Genomic DNA, 21378 nt, shown 5'->3' with positions numbered 1-21378 from the left:
TTTTTCCCAGGGTTCTCATATCCTGTCCCCTTCATAATTTCTCGTAGCACAGTAATCCATTACATTCCTGTACCATAAGAGTGTGATAACCATTATGCTTAGACCATAGTTGGTTCATCCATTTTCTACTTAATGGGAAAACTTGATTTCTAATTTTTTTGCCAAAACAAAAAAGTATTACTGTATTTTTGTACATGTGAGACCTTTCTCAATTTCTTCGATCTCCTTGAGGTCACAGTTATACTGACTTTTTGGTATAGTTTCAAATTACTTTCCAGAGCAGTTGGACCAATTCAAAGCTGCACTACCAGTGTGTTAGTGTGCTTGTCCTCCCATAGTTTCCCAACAATTATCAATTTCTTTTTCTGTCACCTTTGCCAGTCTGGTGGATGTGAGGTAGAACATCAGTGTGTTTAATTTGCCTTTCTCTTATTAGTGATTTGGGGTATTTTTTCATAAAAGTTTGTTGATAGCTTAGATTTTTCCCTTGAGAACTATGTTACTATCTCTTGTCAATTTATATATTGAAACTTAAAACAAAATACTTTTTATGGACTTTATTTAGGAAAAGTTTTATAGCTGTAATATTGCCTAATACTTTATTACTGAATATCTCTTTATTTTAGGCTACCCATCTACCCCATCCAATTGGCACTAAGCTCCTGTCTGTTGTTTATAAAGGCATTGCACCTGGAGATGAGAGGACTGCTCTTCCCTCATTAGAAATCAGTAGTAAACGATTGGCAAGTGGACTTCTGGAGTTGGCCTTTGCTTTTGGAGGATTGGTAGGAGAAAAAAAAGTTGTGATGCAGTGTGTCAGTTATAGAAATATGTAGCCCTTCATTTTCCTTTTGTTTGTAGAATTTAGCACTTCATTGAATAGTTGGTGCTAAATGACTGCTGTAGCAATGAACATCCCTAATCTTTCAGAAAATGTTGTTCTTTGACATGAGGCTGGGAACTTAAACTTTACTCTGGTTTATTTCAGAAGATCCAGAAACACCAGAGAAACGCTATGTTTGTTGTGAGCTCCGTGACTACTTCTTACAAAGATAGTCCTAAATTATTTAATTTAGGTCAAGTGTTTGCTCTCCCAATCCTGTGTGATGTGATATACGTTCTGTTCTTCTTGCTCTTGTCTCCTTGCCAAAACCTGTGCTATCCAACTCCAGGTAATGTTTAGGGTTGCCAGACTAGAGATACAGGTGTTCATGAAAAAATTGTAGAACATGGAAGAGGAAGTAAGCATTTTTCCTTTTTTTGTTTGCTTTTTTTTGTTGTTGTTTTCTATTAGTAAAATTGGAAATTTTTTGGTAAAGAAAAATATCTCAAATACTTTTTTCTTTTCCTATTAGGTCTAAAATGTCCTTACAGGAGCATGAAATTGCATTATTCATAACTTTTTTCCAAAATTTATCATGCTTGGTATATTAAATTTAGAAGTATCTTATTAAGATAGCAAAACCATATTTGCCTTTAAACATCCTTACTTTTTTTTAAACTTTGTTAACTTTTACTTAATTTTACTACTAAGATGGTAATTTCAAATTTACCTTTAAACATTCTTATTTTTGATGCAACTGAGTCTACAAGCTTATCAACTTAAAAGAATACAGGATCTGTTAATTATTACCAGTTTATGAGTAGATTAAAAACTTTTTAAAAAGAAAGAATAAATTGTATAATGAACAGATTTTTCTTCTCCCTCTATACTCTGTCATTAGCTCACATGAGTTCAGTGAGCTTATCTGTGCAGGTGATTCCCATATCTATATATCTAGTCCTAGTTTCTCATCTAAGTTCCAGTCTCATATCACCAACTCCCTATTTAGACATCTTTAACTGAATGTCCTGTGGACATCTCAAACTCAACATATCCACAACAGAACTCATTATCTTTACCCCCCACACCCTCTACTCTTCCTAACTTTCCTATTGCTATTGAGGGTACCACCATTTTACTGGTCGCTCAGGCTCACAACCTTGGTGGCATCCTCACTTTCTCACTTAATTCACATCCACTGAGTTTCCAAGTTTTGTTATTTCTTTTCTTTTTCTTTTTTTTTAAACTAGGCATTGGGGTGAAGTGACTTGCCCAGGGTCACACAGCTAATAAGTGTCAAGTGTCTGAAGCTGGATTTGAACTCAGGTCCTGACTCCAGAGCTGGTGCTCTATCCACTGCATCACCTAGTTGCCCCCAAGTTTTGTTATTTCAGTCTTCACAACATCTCTCATACGCATCCTTCTCCAGTCACAAAGACAGTACCTGCTGCTCCCCCTTACCTATCTTAAGTCTCTCCCCATTCTGGTCTATCCTCCACTCAGTTGTATGTGATTTTCCTAAAGTAAAAATCTGACTGTTCACCCCCCATTCACTATATTCCAGTCATTGTCTCCCTATTACTTCCAGGATTAAATATAAAATCTCTTGTCACTTAAAGTCCTTCACACCTAGCCCCTTTTGCCTTTCTTTTCTCTTTATACTTTTCTCCCTTCTGTGCATCTAACACTTAGCCATACCTGCTGGCCAACTTTCTGTTTCTCATTCATGGCACTACATCTTCCACTCTGTGCCTTTTCATTGGCAGTCTTCCATGCCTGGGATGATTTCCTTTAAGTCTCAATTCAAATCCCACCTTCTGGAAAGAAAAGTTCTTTCCTAGTGGCCCCCTCTCTCCAGCTTCTATTGCCTTCTCTTTGAGATTACCTTCTGTTAATATTGTATATATTTTTTATAGTGCTATTTGAATATTATCTCCTCCATTGGAATATATTGTGATCTTCTTGAGGGAAGGAATTTTGTTTTTGTCCTTAAGTCCTCAGCACTTATCACTATGCCTGTCACATAATAAACTCTTAATAAATCCTTTTTGATTGACTGATTCAGTACACTTCATAGTGTTAAGCAGATACAGAAAGCACTGTTTTCAGAAAGAGTTGAGAAAGAAAAAAAGATAATCCATATACTTATTGAAAATAACTTTTTAAATATGGAATTTTAGTATAATTATTTTCATTTAGAAATAATTATTTCATTTGATAGTAATTGAAAATTTTTAAAAATTTTCTACAGATCTAATTATATTGTAATTAGATTTAATTAGGTGTAATTAATTTTTTTTTGGTGGGAAGAAAATAGAAAAATGTAGTTTGGTGTTTTCTTGCATACAAACACTAATATGTAGAATATAGAAATTTTTAGTAGTAGCATCCCACCAAATGCAAATAGACTTTTAGACTTACTGGCCCTACATTGTGTAGCAAAATGAGCATTGAACTTAGAGCCAGGAGGCCAACGTAAGGAGATAGTGAATTCCAGGAATGAGAGATAACTGCTTCAAACTTTTTGAGACAGGAGATGGAGGAATGTGAGGAATCTCAAGTAGGCCATCTGCAGTGAGGGCTGTGATATGTGTGAAGACTGGAAGGAGAGGAAGGTACCAGGCTTCCCCTGCCTGGGACACTAAGATTAAGTGACCTGGACAGGGTCAAGCAGCTTGAACCCTAGTCTTCCTGACTCTGAGTCCATTTCTGTATCTGCTTTGGCATCCTGCCTCTCAACTTCCTTGTTTTTAAAGTTATTTGTATGTCTATTTTTCTGTATGAGTCATATTAACTAATTTAAAATGATTTTACATAAAACTTCCCATTGCATACTTTTTTGATGGAGTAAAGGATTATGTAGCAATATATGAAAACTTTATGAAACATTTTCCTTTTGGGGAAAAAAGCCCTTAACACCACTGCCTCCTCACCCCTGAACTAAAATTTTTCCTAAGATCTTTTCATCTCTATGCCAGCATTTGGGAGGGTGAAGGGAGGGGTCAGAGGGTTAGTGGGGGGAGTTGAATGATGTGGGGCTCCATGGGAATGTAAAACTCTTTCCAAACTTATATTATGCAGAATAGAAACAAAATTATATTCTTTGAGGTTCATTTCCAACGACTTGAAATATAGCAGTTCTTTTCTTTGGGCAAAATAAGCTCACATTCCCTCTAGGAATGTCATATATGTGATATTTTAGGTGACTGAGTTTCAGAATTCTATAATTCTGTCAAACTTCTTTCATAGAGATTGGGGATTGGACTCAGTAGTCCTCAGTATATTTATTATAAATGAAGGTATATTAGTGACTGAAAGGATCCCTCTGTCATTTTTATCTAGAAATAGATTTTACCAACTAGATAATAAAATACAGATTTTTTCAAAAGAAAAAGGTCAAGAATTACATTACATCAAACATTTAATTTCTTTAGTACTGACTTGTTTTCGGCTTCAGAAACGTCAACTATTTAAAGATGTTTTTCCTAAATTATATTTTAAAATGAGGATAAGTTACAACTTTTCTTACTTTTCACAGTGTGAAGAGCTAGTGAATCTTCTGTTGAATACAGTGGTACTCTCTGTGCCACTCTCAGGAACATCCCAGAAGAATCTAATCAGCTTCTCCCATGGAGAATATTTCTATAGCCTATTCTCAGAAGTCATCAACACTGAACTACTGAAAAGTCTTGATACTGCTATATTAGAGCTTATGAAATCATCTGTGGATAATGCCAAAATGGTATTGAATCATTTTCTTTGAATAATTATATATAGAAATTTTCACAAATTACCCAGAATATCTTGTCATTTAAAAAAAAAAACTACTAGTAGAGGTTGAAACCTCTTTTTGGTAATTTCTAGGTCTCATCCATCATTGAAGTGTTGGATTTCTTTGACTCCCTAATTCTTCATGATGCTTCATTTTCTAGAATATTTAGTTTATGCCAGGTTTTTGGTATCAGTAAAATCTGCATTGCCCTGAGCAGGCTAATTATTGGGACAAGATTAATATTTTAGTTAAAAAAAAACAATTTTTTAAAAAAATGCAAATGTACACTATTTCTATTTGTGTATTTACCTTACTTACCTTATTAAGGTAGAGTAGATCAATTCCTAAAATTTGTGTCTTCTTTTCTAAGAATAGCAGTAGTGCTACCTGTTAGTGTCTGTTGCAGAAGATTGTTTTGTGACTGTCTTTAGTAGTAACTTCTTTATCAACCCAGGATATATTTGACTGTAAGTAGCCATGGCATGAAAAAAAATTTTTATTTGGCATATGCAAAACTAAGCAATTTGGGGACATTTTTTGTCAGTCTCAGGAGACGAGAAATACTCCATAAAAATGATGGTGTATTAAAAGATGTCACTCAGTGACTGTAAAAGAAAACTTTTCATTTCAGGTGGGTGCCATTTTGAATGGTATGTTAGATCAGAGTTTCCGGGATCGAGCTGTCCGGAAGCAACAAGGAATGAAATTAGTGGCAACAATTCTTCAAAACTGGAAGAAACTTGATACATGGTGGGCAAAAGATTCTGCTCCAGAAAGCAAAATGGCAGTTTTGACTCTGATGGCTAAAATTCTACAGGTATTTTGCAGTTATTTTTAAATTGCTCTTGTATTGATAGCTTTCTCTATATGTGTATTAAGCAGTTTCATTCTGAGGTTTCTTAAAATATTGGTGTAATGAAGATAGGTTATGATTAACTGAATTTTAAAATTTTGGTTTGGTTTTGGAATTTTTCATTTTCATTCTACCATAGGATGTTCTGAATCTTGTATTTGTGGTGTGAGTTTTGCTTTTCAGAGTGCTTTCTATCTGTTTTATCTTACTTTGTAAAGTATTTTAGAAAAAATAATTAAAGCCTAAAGAATTATATTCCATTTGTGAAATTTAAAATAGGGGGGAAATGTGGGGGAAGTAATAGTCTTTTGGGAAAGTATAGAAGCTGTCCAAATTATTGTTGTTGATTTTTAATCCCTTCAGATAGACTCATCTGTATCTTTTAGTATAAATCATGGAGCTTTCTTGGACGTCTTCACCACATATACCAGTTTATTAGATGATCCAAAATTGGGTCTGAATTTAAAGGCAAGTTATGTTTTTTTCTTTTACATGAATTCTTATAGGATGATGTAGAGAAAGAAAAATTCTTGTGGTCTTGGAGAGAGAACTGTGGAAATTATTCAAGACATCTACTTTCCACTTCCCCACTTGAGTGCTTTTCAGCCTCAGTGAGGAAAATAGGGGGTATTCTGCCTCAGTAAGGGGCAGCTCTGAACTGGCTCTAAAGGTGCAGGCTTGACTGCCTCCTTAATATCATAGATCTATACAGACTAACATAAAGTCTGGATGGATTAATAGAAAATACCCTGTGAGTTTATAGGATATTTATACTATATATATAGTTGTGTGTATGTATGTTTGTATGTGTGTGTGTGTATACATGTTTGTGTATGTGTGTAAATATGTATGTTGGTATGTGTGTATATATATACACGCACACATATTCATATTCTCCTGTGGGTTTACCAAGATTCTAGTCAGTGAGAGCCCTAAAAGAAGGAAGGCTGAGATTGAAGCTTTGATTCAGGTTTTGCCCTTACAATAAAATTAAAGCATTATACTGACGTAATTAATTTCATGTGAGCTCTTATTTTAATTACTTTTAGTAAATAATTTTCTTAATAGACTGTTGGCCGCTTTTAGTACAATCTCATATGTCTGTTATTGCTGATGTTTCCTTAACAGGGTCAAGCTTTAATCATTCTTCCCTTCTTTACCAATCTTACTGGGGAAAGGCTTGAAGACCTGAAGCTTGCTCTTGAAAAACTTGTGGCTTCCAATTTCCCTATGACATCTCATGAGTTTGTCTACGGAACTCTGAAGTACAACAACTATGTGGACTGCACAAAAAAGGTAAGTAATGAATGTAGTTGTATAAATCTGAAATACTGATAATCATTTATTCAGTTCTTTTCCTGTTTTTAAGAATAAAAATGAGATGATTAATGCAAGCGTCACAAAATAGAAAGACATTCTACTATGATTAGAAGAATAACTGATTAATTCTAAAAGTTGGAATAATTCTGAAAGCAAGTTTCAGTATTTTAGGATAGTTTTTTTTAGTAAGATTAATAATGGGAAGTTTTTCTGCTGAGGGTATTATTTTCAAGATATTCAAGGAACTGATTCAAATTTATAAGAATAACAACCATTCCCCTATTGATAAATGGTCAAAGGATATGAATAGGCATTTTCTAAGGTAGAAATCCAAGCATTCTGTAGCCATATGAAAAATATTTCAGATCACTAGTAATTAGATGAAGGCAAATTAAAGTAACTCTGAGAAACCTTACACTTCTTAGATTGGCAAAGTTGACCAAAAAGAAAAAGAAAAGAAAATGACAAATATTGGAGGCACTGGGAAAACAGGTATAGTAATGTACTCTTGGTAGAGGTGCATAGTTTGGGACTATGTGAAAAAGTCAGTAAATTGTGCCTAACCTTTGATATAGCAAAATACTATTAGGCAAATACCCCAGAGAGATCAGAGAAAGAGAAAAAGAACTTATATGCATAAAATATTTGTAGTAAATGGCAAAAAACAAAAAAACCCAGAAATTGAGGGGGTTCCTGTCAATTGGGGAAAGACTGAACAAATTATGGTATATGAACGTAATTAAATGCAGTTGTGCTGTAACAAATGACGAAGGGGGTGGTTTCAGAGAAACTTGGAAAGATTTGTATGAACTGATACAAAATGAAGTAAGCAAGACTAGGAGAACAATTTACGCATTAGCTATAATATTGTAAAAACAAACAACTTGAAATATATATGTATATTTTTTTTTTTGGCTAGGCAATGGGGTTAAGTGACTTGCCCAGGGTCACACAGCCAGTAAGTGTTATGTGTCTGAGGCCGGATTTGAACTCAGGTCCTCCTGACTCCAGGGCCGGTGCTCTATCCACTGCGCTACCTAGCTGCCCCCACAACTTGAGACATTAAGAAATAGAGTTAACTTGAAGAACAACTATGAGGGAGATGGAAAACATAGATTTTTGTTAATTAAAATTTTTTTAAAAAGTAGTGAAAAGCAGCTTGTTATATAGTGAATTGGTGATTAGCCTTGAAATCAGGAAGTCTTGGATTCCCACATTACCTCTGATCCATACAGGCTTTATATTTACATAAAAATAAAGTTACTTATTTACTGTGATCGTGGACATACTATCCCAAGGCAATTTTCAAAAATTGTGAGGAACAAATTGCTATTTTATATTAGTAGGGTGGTTTGTTTATTGGGATTTCCTCCACCTGGATACATTCTGCAGGCCTACCTCCCACCAATAAAATATATCTATATAATTATTCTTCACCATTTTTATATATACTTATGTTGGCATGTATATCCATATACATACATAAATACATATACACACATACTTTTCCTGGGTTATTGTAAAATAATTTTCAAATTTTTACTTCTGTTTTTAGGCCCTTCACAAATATTTATTGTTTGACACTATACTCAAATGAAATGCTTGTTTGAATATCATAATGTTGATTTATTAACACATGTAAATTGTGTGTAATAAAGGCCAGTTTTTTATTTTTTTCTTGTCTGTTTACTCAGATACTGACTTTATAATAAAAGGTAGTTCTAATTAGGATATAGAATATGTAGTCAGGAGTGAATGGAAAATATGTAAAATGAAATCCTAAAATAAATATTTCTTTATTTTGTTTGTTTTTAGGCAATTGAGGTTAAGTGACTTGCCCATGGTCACACAGCTAGTTAGTGACAAGTGTTTGATCTGAGGCTGGATTTGAACTCAGGTCCTCCTGACTTCAGGGCCGGTGCTTTATCCACTGCGCCACCTACCTGTCCCCAAATATTTCTTCATTAGTCATGCACATATCAAAAAGAAAAGAAATAGTAATATTACGACCAAAATTTATTTTCTCAGTTTCTAGATGCTTTGGAATTATCCCAGAGTCCTATGCTACTGCAATTCATGACAGAAATTCTTTGTCGAGACCAGAGGCATGTAATAGAAGAATTGTTTCAAACTGCTTTCCAAAGGATTTCTGGAAGGTAAATTATTTTTTGAATTCATGAGGTGCATAGAGATATTTTAGAGTTTATATATATTGTATCAAATTTGATTTTTACAGTGGCCCTGTGAGATGGTATAATGCAAATATTTTTTCCATTTTGCAGATGACGAAACTCAGAAAGATAAAATGACTTGCCCTGAGGTCACATAGCTAGTAAGCGACTGAGCTGGGTTCAAAACCCCTGTTTTCTGTCTCTAGATGCAATTTTTTTCCCAGAACACTACTATTGTCTCTTCTGTAATGTGAAATAATAGTGAACCATCCCCTTCACTGTGTTGTTGTGAGGACCAAAGAATATATAATGTATATGAAAACATTTTTCTAAATGTTTAGATTTACTATTTAAACTTAAACTCTTATGATGATGATGATATTTTAGACCTTAAGGGATCTGTAATTTAATCACCATGGGTTCTCCTTCTACTGATGCAGTGATGTATTTATAACTTAGTAAATGACTTATAAAACTTAGTAGGTGCCATAATCAAAAAAATCATCTCGTGATTCAACTTAGAACTTCACTGACCTTGATGAGGCTGGTCTTTGGATAATAGACATGAAATTTATTCTTGGACTTGGAAGTTGAATCCTTTCTAGATTTATAGGACCTGCCAAAGCACTTACTCTACTGGCTTAGCCTTTGAGAACCTAGGAGGGTCATATCCATTCCATGTTCTGTGAAATTTGGGTTCAGTCAGAGGGCCGCACTTGAGGATGTAGAGGCCCACATATGGCCTTGAGGCCACAGGTTCCTTACCCCTGGTAAGAGTTAGAAGAAAGGGTATTAATGAGGAGGCCAAGTGGAAGATTGCTTGAAATGTATTTAATAGAGCTATGAGGGATAAAAGACAGAAGAAAAGTGATAGACATGGTGTGTGCACCTGTGTTTAACTGCTGAAGCAAAAATAGAGATTTTGGTCAAAATATTCCTAAGTTCTGATCACTAAGTGGCAGCATTGCCCACGGACATCTTCTTTACTAAATGGGCACCAGTGGTTGTGGTGCAGAACAGCCTCGTGTGTGTGACAAGGGGTAATGCAGTGGGTGGTACATACATTTCGGTATTTTAAGTTCCACCTTTTATTGATAGGAGTACATGTAAGTCTTTCACGATCTCATCCGGACACAGTGGAATGCACAGGTTGAACCCTGAATAATATGATGTGGTGATAGTGAATAGAAGACTATCTTTGCCATCACAGTCTTATTCCTGGATTATTGACAAACAATTTTTCTTAATGTGGTTTCCTCAGTTTCTTCCACTTTAGGAAGGAAGAAAGAATATGGGGGTGAAGAGAAGGAGAAGAACAACAGTGATTTAGGAGGTGGATGATAATGGCTCTGTTTTCATTCCATGTATTATGTATTAAATGGCTTCTGCTTTGTCATTTTGGTCAGTTTTGTACCGGAAGTTAATCAAGTTCATTTTGTAGGTGATAATAGGAAGAACCCAAAATTCTTGTTTTTCTCAGGAGCAGCTCTGCCACACAAGTAGCTCTACTGGATACTGTGCACAGAATGTTCCAGAAAGATGATCTTTCAACTATCACCCGCCTGGCAATTGTGGATCGCTGTCTCCTGACTCTTTTGTGGCATTGCAGCTTGGCTGCTTTGCGGGAATTCTTTAGTAGTATTATAGTGGAAGCCCTTGATGTACTGAAGTCCAGATTTACAAAGGTAACCACATGTTTAATAAATTAAATATTGCTTGTGTTTAAAATATAGATTACCTAGACTAATGTTGTTCAGAACAATATACTGATTAATTATACTGTTAATGGTTTCAGCTAAGAAACAGTTTCTGTAATGCCTACTAACTCCATTCTGAAAGGGTATGTGTGTGTCTGTGTGTGATATTTCCAAATACTTAGTAAACACCTAAATGACAAACTGTAAACATGAATACAATCTTAACATTAACTAGTTTAATTCTTCAGAGTCCTGCACGGTACAACTTACGTGAAAATAATTACAAACAAAGTTACCTGTGGTTTCACTTTTTTCAGTTTTTACTTCTTGTACACAACCACGTGTATTTAATAATAGCTCTGGTTTCTATGGTGTTTTAGGGTTTGCAAAGTGATCTCCTCAATCCAGTGAAGTAGATAGTACAAGTACAAATATTCACGTTTTATAGTTGAAGAACCAGAGGCTCAGATAAATGACTAGCCAGTGACACATATAATATCAGAGTCAAGACTTGCCCACATCTTTCTCCATGCCTAGTCCAGCAATCTTTCCATACTGCTACTCAGGCCTAACTATCTGGACACCCTGAAATTTATGATGCTACCTCTATAATGTCTAATTACTTATATCTAAATTTTTGGCCTTGGTAAACTAACTAATCAGTTAATGTGACAATTGCACTAAGAATTTTTATATTAGTGCTTTTAATAAGCATTGCTTCTTAAATGGTGTATGTTTGTGTGTAAACACACATATATTCTGAAAGAGAAACAGAAAGGTACTGGTATTGCTAGAAGCATTAATGTTTATCTTATTAGTGAGAAAATAACTGCTAAGAAAATTATATGACAAGATGGTAATTTTTGTGCTCAATTTTTTCAGTTTAGTGAATCTACCTTTGATACTCAAGTCACCAAAAAGTTGGGCTACTATAAGATGCTTGAGGTATTATATTCTCGTGTCCCAAAAGATGATGTTCACTCCAAAGAATCTAGAATTAATCAAGTTTTCCATGGTTCCTCCATTGTAGAAGGAAATGAACTCACAAAGACACTTATTAAGTAAGTTTTTACTTAAGCCTTTTTATAATTTATATATATCCTATTGACATATACTATGAAGAGATGTTAAATTTATATATCTGATAATAAAATGTAAATTCTGACTTTTCTGTGATATAGTTCTTAATTTTTGTTATTAGTAAACTTGGATATACTTTAGCTTATTAGTGAGAAGCAGAGATTTTTCACTCAATCATGATCTTTCATAAAGAATCACATTCACTATTAATTTTTTATGATTCTGTTCTCCTATAGCTTGAGACAGACTTTTAGAACTATTATTTGTAGCACAATATAAACTTGAATAATGTGCTAATTTTATGTAATTTGAGATAATTATATATGAATTTGTAACAAATACAGTGTTTTTCAAAGCAATATCAACTTGTTATGAGATTGACTGAATATAGGAGTGTCAGTTTAATGGAATTGAAAACTATTGACATTTGAGGCTGATATCATTAAGTCATAGTATTTGGTTCAAATGGAAAATTAATCATAATTTTGGGTATATTTTACAGATTGTGTTATGATGCATTTACAGAAAATATGGCGGGTGAGACTCAGTTACTGGAGAAGAGAAGACATTACCATTGTGCTGCATATAACTGTGCCATTGCAATTCTCTGCCGTGTATTCAATGAAATGAAATTTTACCAGGGCTTTCTGTTTACTGAAAAACCAGAAAAGGTAGGCCTTTCAGGAGGAATTTACTATTGCTAACATTGTTACTTATGTCAGATTTAAGGAATTACATTAAGCCAATTGAAAACTGTATGTCATATGATCAGATTCCTTGTATAGTATTTCTGGATGGATATGGATGCATTTAAATATGTGATTGTTACAGCTTTGATTTTCTCTCTTATGGCCCTGATAGTATTGTTGGAAAATGTCTTCTTGTAGTCAAATACTGTCTGTTGGCTTTACATAGCTTTGATGAAAAAATTTTCACAGTTCTGTTACTTTTCATGTTGTTCATATTGTATTTTTCTATTTATTCTTTGTTTTTGCAGAACTTGCTTATTTTGGAAAACTTGATAGACCTGAAACATTGCTATACTTTTCCTGTAGAAGTTGAGGTAAGTAAAGACTTTCTCCATTTAGTGTACCTTTTAAAATATTGATGAGTATTTTTGTAATCATTTTGCAATTTCATTTAATTGGAACCCAATTTATCAAAATTCTCAATTGATTTTTTCCCTTCATTTGATATTTAGGAGAAGGACCAAATGATAACAAAATAAAATGATATTAGGCATTTGGACAAAAAACAACTTGAGAAGTTATAGTGCCTATTCATGTTTAGTCCTTTCTCCTACTTGTGGTATTTTGGTGAATCTTTGACTTCATTGGTGTGAGAATTCCCTCCACCAGTGTAATTTAAAACTCCTCTATGCCTTCTCATTCTTGCTCAAGGTCCCAAAGCAAGGATTTGAGTTCCAGTTTGGTGAATCTGAGTCTGGTGCTCTCCCATTGCACCAGCTCTCCCACTGTCCCCTTTTATAATTAGATCGCATCTGGAATGCTTTATTCAGTCTTAGATGCCACAATTAGGACAGATATTAATGAATTGAGGGCAAAAAAATAAAGAATCAATGAGTGGAAAAGTTACAAAGAAGTAAATGTTGTATTTCAAAATGTAAATTTAAGGAAATACTTGCTAGCAATTAGAGCTACCCAAAAGTGGAATAAACTGCCTCAGCAACTACTGGAATCTTTCAGAGTTCTTGAAGGAAAGCATAGAAGATCCCTTGTTGGGTATATTGTAGAGGGAATTTTTTTTTTTTAGGTACAAGTTGACTGAATGACCTCTGAGATTGTACATGATGTGTATTCAAGGCATAGGGAGTTATCTGTTTGAATACATCAAGGAAGGAGATAAAATTTCAAGTTTGGAAAATACCAAAAAGCGTCCTGGCCAAAGTTTAGATGTTTTCATTTTCTTTGTCTTACAGGTCCCTATGGAAAGAAAGAGAAGGTATATTGCTATTAGAAAAGAAGCCAGAGATGCAGCAAATGGAGATCCAGGTGAGATAGTCTTGAGATAGTGGAAAAAGTAGCTCCTGCTAATATTTTTTAAATTGATGTTTTTTTTCCAGTTAAGCATTTTTTTTTTAAGGCAGTTGAGGTTAAATGATTTGGCCAGGGTCACACAGTTAGAAGCATTTATTTTCCCTTCTTTTCACGTCACTCTTTGGGGGAAGAAAAAGTAAAACAAAACCCTTGTAACAAATATGAATATACATAATCCAGCAAAAAAAATCCCATATTGACCATATCCAGAAATGTTTGTTTCATTCTTCATATTAAGTCTGTCATCTGTCAGGAGGAAAGTTCTGCTGATGTTAAAAATTATACATAGAATACATAATGCTTGGATATGACATTTGAAAAGAGGAATATTTTTCAAGTGATTCCCACAGAAACTTAAGGGGCCAAGTAGGAGGCCAAAAATTCCATGGGATAAGACTTCATAAGTAGGACATGTTCTTTAGACAGAATAAGGAATTATTGGTTCTGTTCTGTAAGTCTGTACTGATTGGGTCAGGTGAAAGTTTAATTAATTGAATGTTTCCTTATGTGATGTGCAAAATGACAGTTTTGAAAGTGATAAAATCAATTGATTTGTCCATCTAAGAATGAATTAGGGCAGCTAGGTGGCGAAGTAGATAGAGCGCCAGGCCAGGAGTCAGAAAATCTGAGTTCAAATTTGGCATCAGACCCTTACTAGCTATGTGAGCCTGGCAAAGTCACTTAACCTTGTTTGCTTCAGTTTCCTCATCTGTAAAATAATTATCATGGCATATTTGTTAATGGTTTATTTTTATCAAACATTTTTTGAAATCTTGACAAAGACATATTCTCTACAATAGGTCCTGGAATGACCTACAAATCCATATGTGCAATACAAAATAGTTCTTCGTTAATGATGCTTTTAGGCAAAGATAGATTTTTTTCCCCTCACTTCTGTCGTAGTAAATGGTTTTTTTATTCATTCATGCTTTTTTTTTTCTTTTTTTTTTTTAAAGAGGGGCCTCATTATTTGTCTTCATTGTCGTATATGGCAGACAGCAGTCTGAGTGAGGAAATGAGTCAATTTGACTTTTCTACTGGAGTACAGAGCTATTCATACAGTACCCAAGATTCTAAAGCTACTGTTGTTCATTTTCGGAGAAGGGTAATAACATTTTAAAATATATTTCTGGAGAAAAATTCATTTAAGTATGCTTAGTATATGATGTGAAATTTAGTACATGATTCTTTTTATCCACTTGCAATGGGAAATGTGTGTGTGCATTAGCCAGAGGCCGTATGGTATTGTGGATAGAATGCAGGGCTTAGTTAGGACTTCATCTGCTGCTGCTTGGCTGTGTGACACTAAATGAGTTTCTTAATCCCTCTGTACTTCAGGCTGCTGGTTAGGACTCCTCTTCTAAGTGATAAGGTGGGTTGTGATCTGTGTTGGTTGAAAAAGTTTCAATACCCAGTTTCCCACACTCCTTACACTTTACTGTTTTCTACATGTACTACAGTCCAGTGACACAGGCCTCCTTGCTCTTCTCACTCACACTTAGCCCTCCACTTCCAAATTCCAGGCATTTTCACTGGCTACCTCCCATTTTGGGGATTCTTTGCTCTTCCTTTCCCATCTTATTGATTTCCTGACTTCCATCAAGCGTCACCTAAAATTCTGCCTTCTGAAAGAAGTCTTTTCAGGTCTCCCTTAGTGCTAGTGCATTCCTTCTGTGATTATCCCTGGTATGCTTCCTTTCATGCTACAGTATATTTATTTGAGAGCAAAAAAGAAAACTTTGAACTAAAATTTGGTTAGAAGAGTTTGTTATTTATGCTTTAAGCTGAAGGTAATAGGCACATGCCTAGGTATTACTAAGGTCTTTAATGTGTCCTTGAAAAATACTTTATTTTTGAGAATTTGCGTGTGTGTGTGTGTGTGTGTGCGCGTGCGTGTGCGTGTGCGCGCGCTTCTTTCCCATCCTCCAGGCTGCCTCCAGAAATGCCTCAGCTGTCTTCAATCGAATCAAAGTTTGCCATGCTCCAAATGGCCTCTTTTTAGATGCAAACTTTTGCATCTTAGCCCACTTATTTGATCTAAAGTAGGTAAGATGTGAATAAATCAGGATCTGAACCCTTCAACAATAGTGTTGTTTGTTTTGTTTTGTTTTGTTTTTAAGATGAACTTGCCTACTGAAATGAATGTATGGGGAGATATTTTTGAGCAGGGAAATGTTCTGAAAACTCTTCCCTACTCATGGTCACTGCCACAATACTCAGATAACCAGAAATTTAGGGGCAGCATGTCAACATCCCACTTATGCAAGTGTGGTGATAAAAATTATCCAGCCTAGAATAGGAGAAACTGAGGCAGAGCTCTGAGCCAATGGCACTTTATTAAAGGGTCAATGGTCGCCTCTAATGAAGTGAACCTCAGATCATCCTCATGAACTGATAGGCCTCCTCCTTCCAGGGCCCAGTTTTCATAGGGTTAGATATGTAAACATTCAAGAACAGCTAGACCAGGTACAGAATAATTTCATTGGTTGATATATGACACATAGCCTAAAATAAGCAAAACGATATATCAGCAGAGTCATGAGTTGGGCAAAGCAAGGAATATTTTCACTTGAGTAGATGGTCAAACGATGGTCATAAGATGGGCTCCTGCTCATGTTGGACAAGAGAATGGTCCAGAGGCACAAAAATGATTTGGGGGACTTTCCATGTAGTTGACTCACCTCTACAACACTGGGCATGGTCACCATGATGAGGAAAAACAAGGGTGGAGGGGTCTCCAGCCAGCTTCCCAGGATTACACAAGTGGTATCATTTGTAACTCACAGCTCTGGGGCCAAATAAACAGAACTTATAATCATATCAAATTGATTGATTCTGATTGGAATAGAGTAGAGGTCTTCAATGAATCAGCTTCCTCACAAGGTTGCTTATTTCTGTTTTAGTACATGAGTAATTCTCAAAGGTCAGACATTTCTTCAACATTCTCCAAGACTTCCTAAGATTTTCAGGTGGTTATTGGTGTTTTCAGGCTATAAAATTAATTAAAAAAAAAACTTTGCCTAAATTTGCTCTCTGTGTTATTGTCTAGCTGGTTCTCTTTTTCATTTCTCTCTTCCCTAAGTTAATAGCCTAAGAGGAAAGCCTGTCAGTCATGAAAAACTGAAATAGAGTGTACTGGTCCCTGATGTCAGATTGTCTCCAGTCTTGTGGAGTATAGCGAATATTGATCCAAATGGATATTTTGGCATAGGAGGCAAGAAAGCAAAAGGAATCAGTGGATTAGGCTAGAGTTAATAAGAAAATGATTCTGTAAGGAATTGAGTTTGGAAGCAAGGAAGGAACAGGAATTTGCCTATTATATTCTTAAAACTAGAAATCTCATAATATTCAGTAGTTCTTCCAAAATATCATACTGAGGGTTTATTTTGTGTGTTCTTTAAAGAATGGCATATACATTGAAGTTGAAAACATGATATAGCAATACCTTGATTTCTTATTTTTCTGTAGGAACGTATTGACTCCACAGTCCAGGATGATGTAATGGAGTTAGAAATGGATGAACTAAATCAGCATGAGTGTATGACAACCATGACAGCTCTGATTAAGCACATGCAGAGAAATCATATCACACCTCACATAGAAGAGGTATTATTTCATTCCCACATCCTTTTCATTTATTGTGTTTGTTGGGATTATGTTGAAAAATAAATTCTGGATAAATAATTCTTAGTTACCTCATTTCAAAGTGATTGTGTATAGTATAAACAGATAGTTTCAGTCTTTTTTTCTTTATCTGTATAATTTTGGGAATCTTATAGCTGGAGGTGGAAGGAGCATCAGAAGGCATCTAATCTAACCCTCATTGTGCAGACAAAGAAAATGAGGCTTTGTGAGATTAAGTGACTTGCCTAGGGTATTATAAGTAGTTAGCTTTAGAAGTAGGATTGGATTGAACCCAGTTCCTCTGATTCCAGTGCTAGTGAATGCTCTTTGTACTCTGTGTGTGTGTGTGTGTGTGTGCACACACACATATACACACACATATATATACACACACATATGCGTATTTATATTGTTTTAGGGTTCAGAGCCAGCAAATCTTCCTCCGTGGATGAAGTTTCTTCATAGTAAATTGGAAAATCCATCAACACCACTAAACATTCGTCTCTTCTTAGCTAAACTCATAATAAATACTGAAGAAGTAAGTAATGTTATATGTAATTTTTTTTATTTTTCATTTCATTATTTAGTACTGAATTTAAACACACTAAAAAAGATAAGCATTTCTTTTATGCAATCAGAACAGAAAAAAAGATTGCATATTTTCAAAGCTATCTGCCACTCTTCTTACTTTTTTATCCTTTTTTCCTTATGTTTGTAACCCCATTACTGGTTCCTCTTCTTCCAACCTCCTCCTCCAAAGAATTGTTTGTGAAAGAAAAGTAGTCACAATACTCAATAAACTGTTTCTGGAAAATAGTCCCTTTTTATCTTTGAATTAGTGAAAGAATTTAGCACACTAGGAGTTCTTCTCACAGGTCTATACCCCCCCCCCGAAAAAATGATGATCATTCTGTGTAAATTTTGATGCTTGCATTTTTACTACTCTGAGCAATATGATGTTTAGAATACACACAGAGTGCTTGGCTGACCGTAAATACTCAGTGATTTTCATTAATATAGGATCTTTAATAATAATAATTGCTGACAGTTAAATCGTACTTTCAGGCTTGCAAAGCCAAAGCATTTTACTATCATCTTAAAAGTAGTTATCTAGGGAAATTACTTGAAGATGTTGTCATTTCTAGAATTCTTTTTAAGAGCGTTCTTTTGGAATTTCAGGTTCCATGACACTTTTTTTTCTCTTATTCAGGGGTGGCAACAGTTCATCCTTTGGATTTGAGTTTAAATTTTTGAAACTTCCAGAAGTCATTTAGAACCACAAACTAGGTCTGCATGTCATTCAGGTGGAAGAAGGATTCCTGTGGGTTACTTTATTTCAATCTCTGTAGAAGTTACCCTAGCAATAATATCGCATAAAAAAGTAAATCATTACCGTTCATCTATGGTTTTAAGGACTTAGACATAGATTGAATAAAGAATCTTCTTAACTGAATTTATTTTCTTGAATTGACTTTATTTTGGACCTAGTGTGGATTAGAATATAAAAAGTTAACTGTTTGAACAGGTGTTCAAAATTCAGTATTGCTTTTTAAAAATAACCCTTTAATTTTTGGTTTTAAATTTTTCTTCTAGGTTTTCCGGTCATATGCAAAACACTGGCTTAATCCTTTGCTACAGCTGGTTGTTTCTGAAAATAATGGAGGAGAAGGAATTCACTATATGGTGGTAGAGATAGTAGTAGTTGTTCTTTCATGGACAAGCATCGCTACACCCAAAGTAATGATTTTATATATAATTGAATTCTATATTTTTGCAAGTATCTAATGGTATGTAATTTATCCATTTTATCAAATATGCTTCCATATCATTAGCATTTTGCAAAATGGGTAAATACTTTAAAAGTGAATTAACTTAATCCTAAGAAATTTCATAATTTTAAATTTAATTGTTTTGATATCAAAAACATTTTTATTGTTAGCTTTTTTCAACAAAAATAGAATAAAAGTAATAATTGTTAACATTTATATAATATTTGAAGTTTGCAAAGCATTTTTTAGGTACAGTGATGCCTCATTTATTCAGTATCATATGTTCCTCAGAATTTTTTAGATAGGTGAAGCATACTCCTTTCAGAACGAGAAAAATTTTAAACACTTTTCAAAGTATTTTTAAAAAAAATTTGTATGTCTTTGTATTATGCACAGGACACAATGTTTTTTGATGGCTAATGGTAATTTTTAAGTTTTATTTATTTTTTATTTTATTTCACTTTTTTTCATTATTCCAAAGATTCATTAATTTGAAGAAGATACGTTTATGAATGACTTTTGCATTTTTGCATTTTTGTTAAAATGTTAGTATTTTATTAAATATTTTAAGTTTACGTATGACAGTATAATTTCCATATATTTCAGGGTGTTCCTAAAGATGAACTGCTGGCAAATAGATTACTTCAATTCTTAATGAAACATGTCTTTCACCCAAAAAGAGCTGTGTTTAGGCACAACCTTGAAATCATAAAAACTGTTGTTGAGTGCTGGAAGGATTGTTTATCCATACCATACAGGTATGACGTTAGCAGAAGGCTTTCTTAAAAAAAAACTGATGTTTAAACAACTAATTGCTAGGAAAGGTAATTGTTTTATAAATATTTATGTTTGAGTGGAAGGGACAGATATGAACCATAAAACTTAGTTGTATCTATCGGCGTGTTGATTGAGCTAAATCCCTTATAATCCTGATTGCTTTTATTCCGTATTATTTGGTTTTCTTTTTATAAACTCCACAAGTTCAGGTAAATATTGTATCTTTTTGTGTGTTCAGACACTTAAATACACATGGCCTTAGTTTGATTATATATGGTAATACATTATTTTAGCTATGATTTGGATTTTATTAACATCATTTAAGTTAGTTGAGAAAATTAGAATAAGACTCATTACATTTTTTTTATTTTTAGGCAATTGGGGTTAAGTGACTTGACCAGGGTCACACATCTAGTAAGTGTCAAGTGTTTAGTCTGAGGCTGGATTTGAATTCATGTCCTCCTGACTTCGGGGTCAGTGTTGTATCCACTGCGCCACCTAGTTGCCCCTTCATTACTTTTATATTCCATCCATTTTATCGCATTGTCTTTTGCTATTTGATACCCTTAGAATAATTCTAAAAGTACATGATTCTAATAGTGAAACAGTTCTAAAAGCATATTAATTTTAATAATTAAAATAATTAAATGAAATTTAGAGATGAAAAAGCTTTATTATTTATTATGTTATGTTATATTATTATTATTTATTTATCTGTTTAGTTTGAGGGGACAGGTAGAGAAAAGGGAAGAGAGAACATATTCAAATGTATCAATAGCAAAACACTAGATTAATCTGAATGCAAATAAGTGAAAAATCAGTCAGAAAGTAATGGATGATAGAGGCAGCTAGATAGTTCAGTGGATAGAGCACTAAGCCTGGAGTCAGGAAGACTTGAGTTCTAATGTGGCCTCAGACATTTACTAGTTGTACGTAGTCTCTGTTTGCCTCAATCCACTGGAGAAGGAAATGACAAGCCACTCTGATGGAGTGCAGCTCCACTATCTTTGTTAAGAAAATCCCATGGACAGTATGGTCCATGAGGTCATAAAGAGTTTGACACAACTGAACAACAAAACAAAAACAATGTTAACAAGAAGAATGTGAAGGAAAAACAATAGAATCATAGCTTTTTATAGGGAAAGTTTCCATAGGTCTGTGAATTTTCTGGTGTATACTTGTCAAAGGTATTTTTATCAATGTTTATTTACAACTTAATGGACCATTCATATATATAGTTTTTTTTTCTTTTGTTCTTGTGTTTTAGGATAATATTTGAAAAGTTTTCCAATAGAGACCCCAACTCAAAAGACAATTCAGTAGGAATTCAGTTATTAGGAATCATAATGGCAAATAACTTACCTCCCTATGATTCAAAAAGTGGTATAGAAAGTACAAGGTGAGAATCACATCTTTTTGCATTGATGTTTTATCT

At 34.2% G+C, this 21378-nt stretch overlaps 1 protein-coding gene across 4 annotated transcripts in view; it reads left to right on the top strand.

The window, feature by feature from the left end:
• LOC114053672 (DNA-dependent protein kinase catalytic subunit-like) overlaps positions 1-21378 on the top strand; it is a 167918-nt gene that overhangs the window by 69376 nt on the left and 77164 nt on the right. For 3 of the 4 annotated variants that reach the window (XM_027876779.1, XM_027876780.1, XM_027876778.1), the window contains 17 exons: positions 627-785; positions 4362-4565; positions 5227-5412; positions 5812-5916; positions 6577-6744; positions 8797-8924; positions 10420-10624; positions 11519-11697; positions 12219-12387; positions 12714-12779; positions 13656-13728; positions 14730-14878; positions 17242-17379; positions 17816-17935; positions 18991-19134; positions 19773-19924; positions 21211-21342. In XM_027876779.1, coding sequence (XP_027732580.1) covers positions 627-785; positions 4362-4565; positions 5227-5412; positions 5812-5916; positions 6577-6744; positions 8797-8924; positions 10420-10624; positions 11519-11697; positions 12219-12387; positions 12714-12779; positions 13656-13728; positions 14730-14878; positions 17242-17379; positions 17816-17935; positions 18991-19134; positions 19773-19924; positions 21211-21342 — 2477 coding nt within the window. The remainder of the gene's footprint in view (positions 1-626; positions 786-4361; positions 4566-5226; positions 5413-5811; positions 5917-6576; positions 6745-8796; positions 8925-10419; positions 10625-11518; positions 11698-12218; positions 12388-12713; positions 12780-13655; positions 13729-14729; positions 14879-17241; positions 17380-17815; positions 17936-18990; positions 19135-19772; positions 19925-21210; positions 21343-21378) is intronic. The other variant, XM_027876781.1, reaches the window with a different exon arrangement.

Source organism: Vombatus ursinus, unplaced genomic scaffold (assembly GCF_900497805.2).
Source record: "Vombatus ursinus unplaced genomic scaffold, bare-nosed wombat genome assembly UNPS02014812.1, whole genome shotgun sequence".
Taxonomy (NCBI): Eukaryota; Metazoa; Chordata; class Mammalia; order Diprotodontia; family Vombatidae; genus Vombatus; species Vombatus ursinus.
Note: the sequence above shows the minus strand (reverse complement) of the source record. Positions and strands in the feature narration are given on the sequence as shown.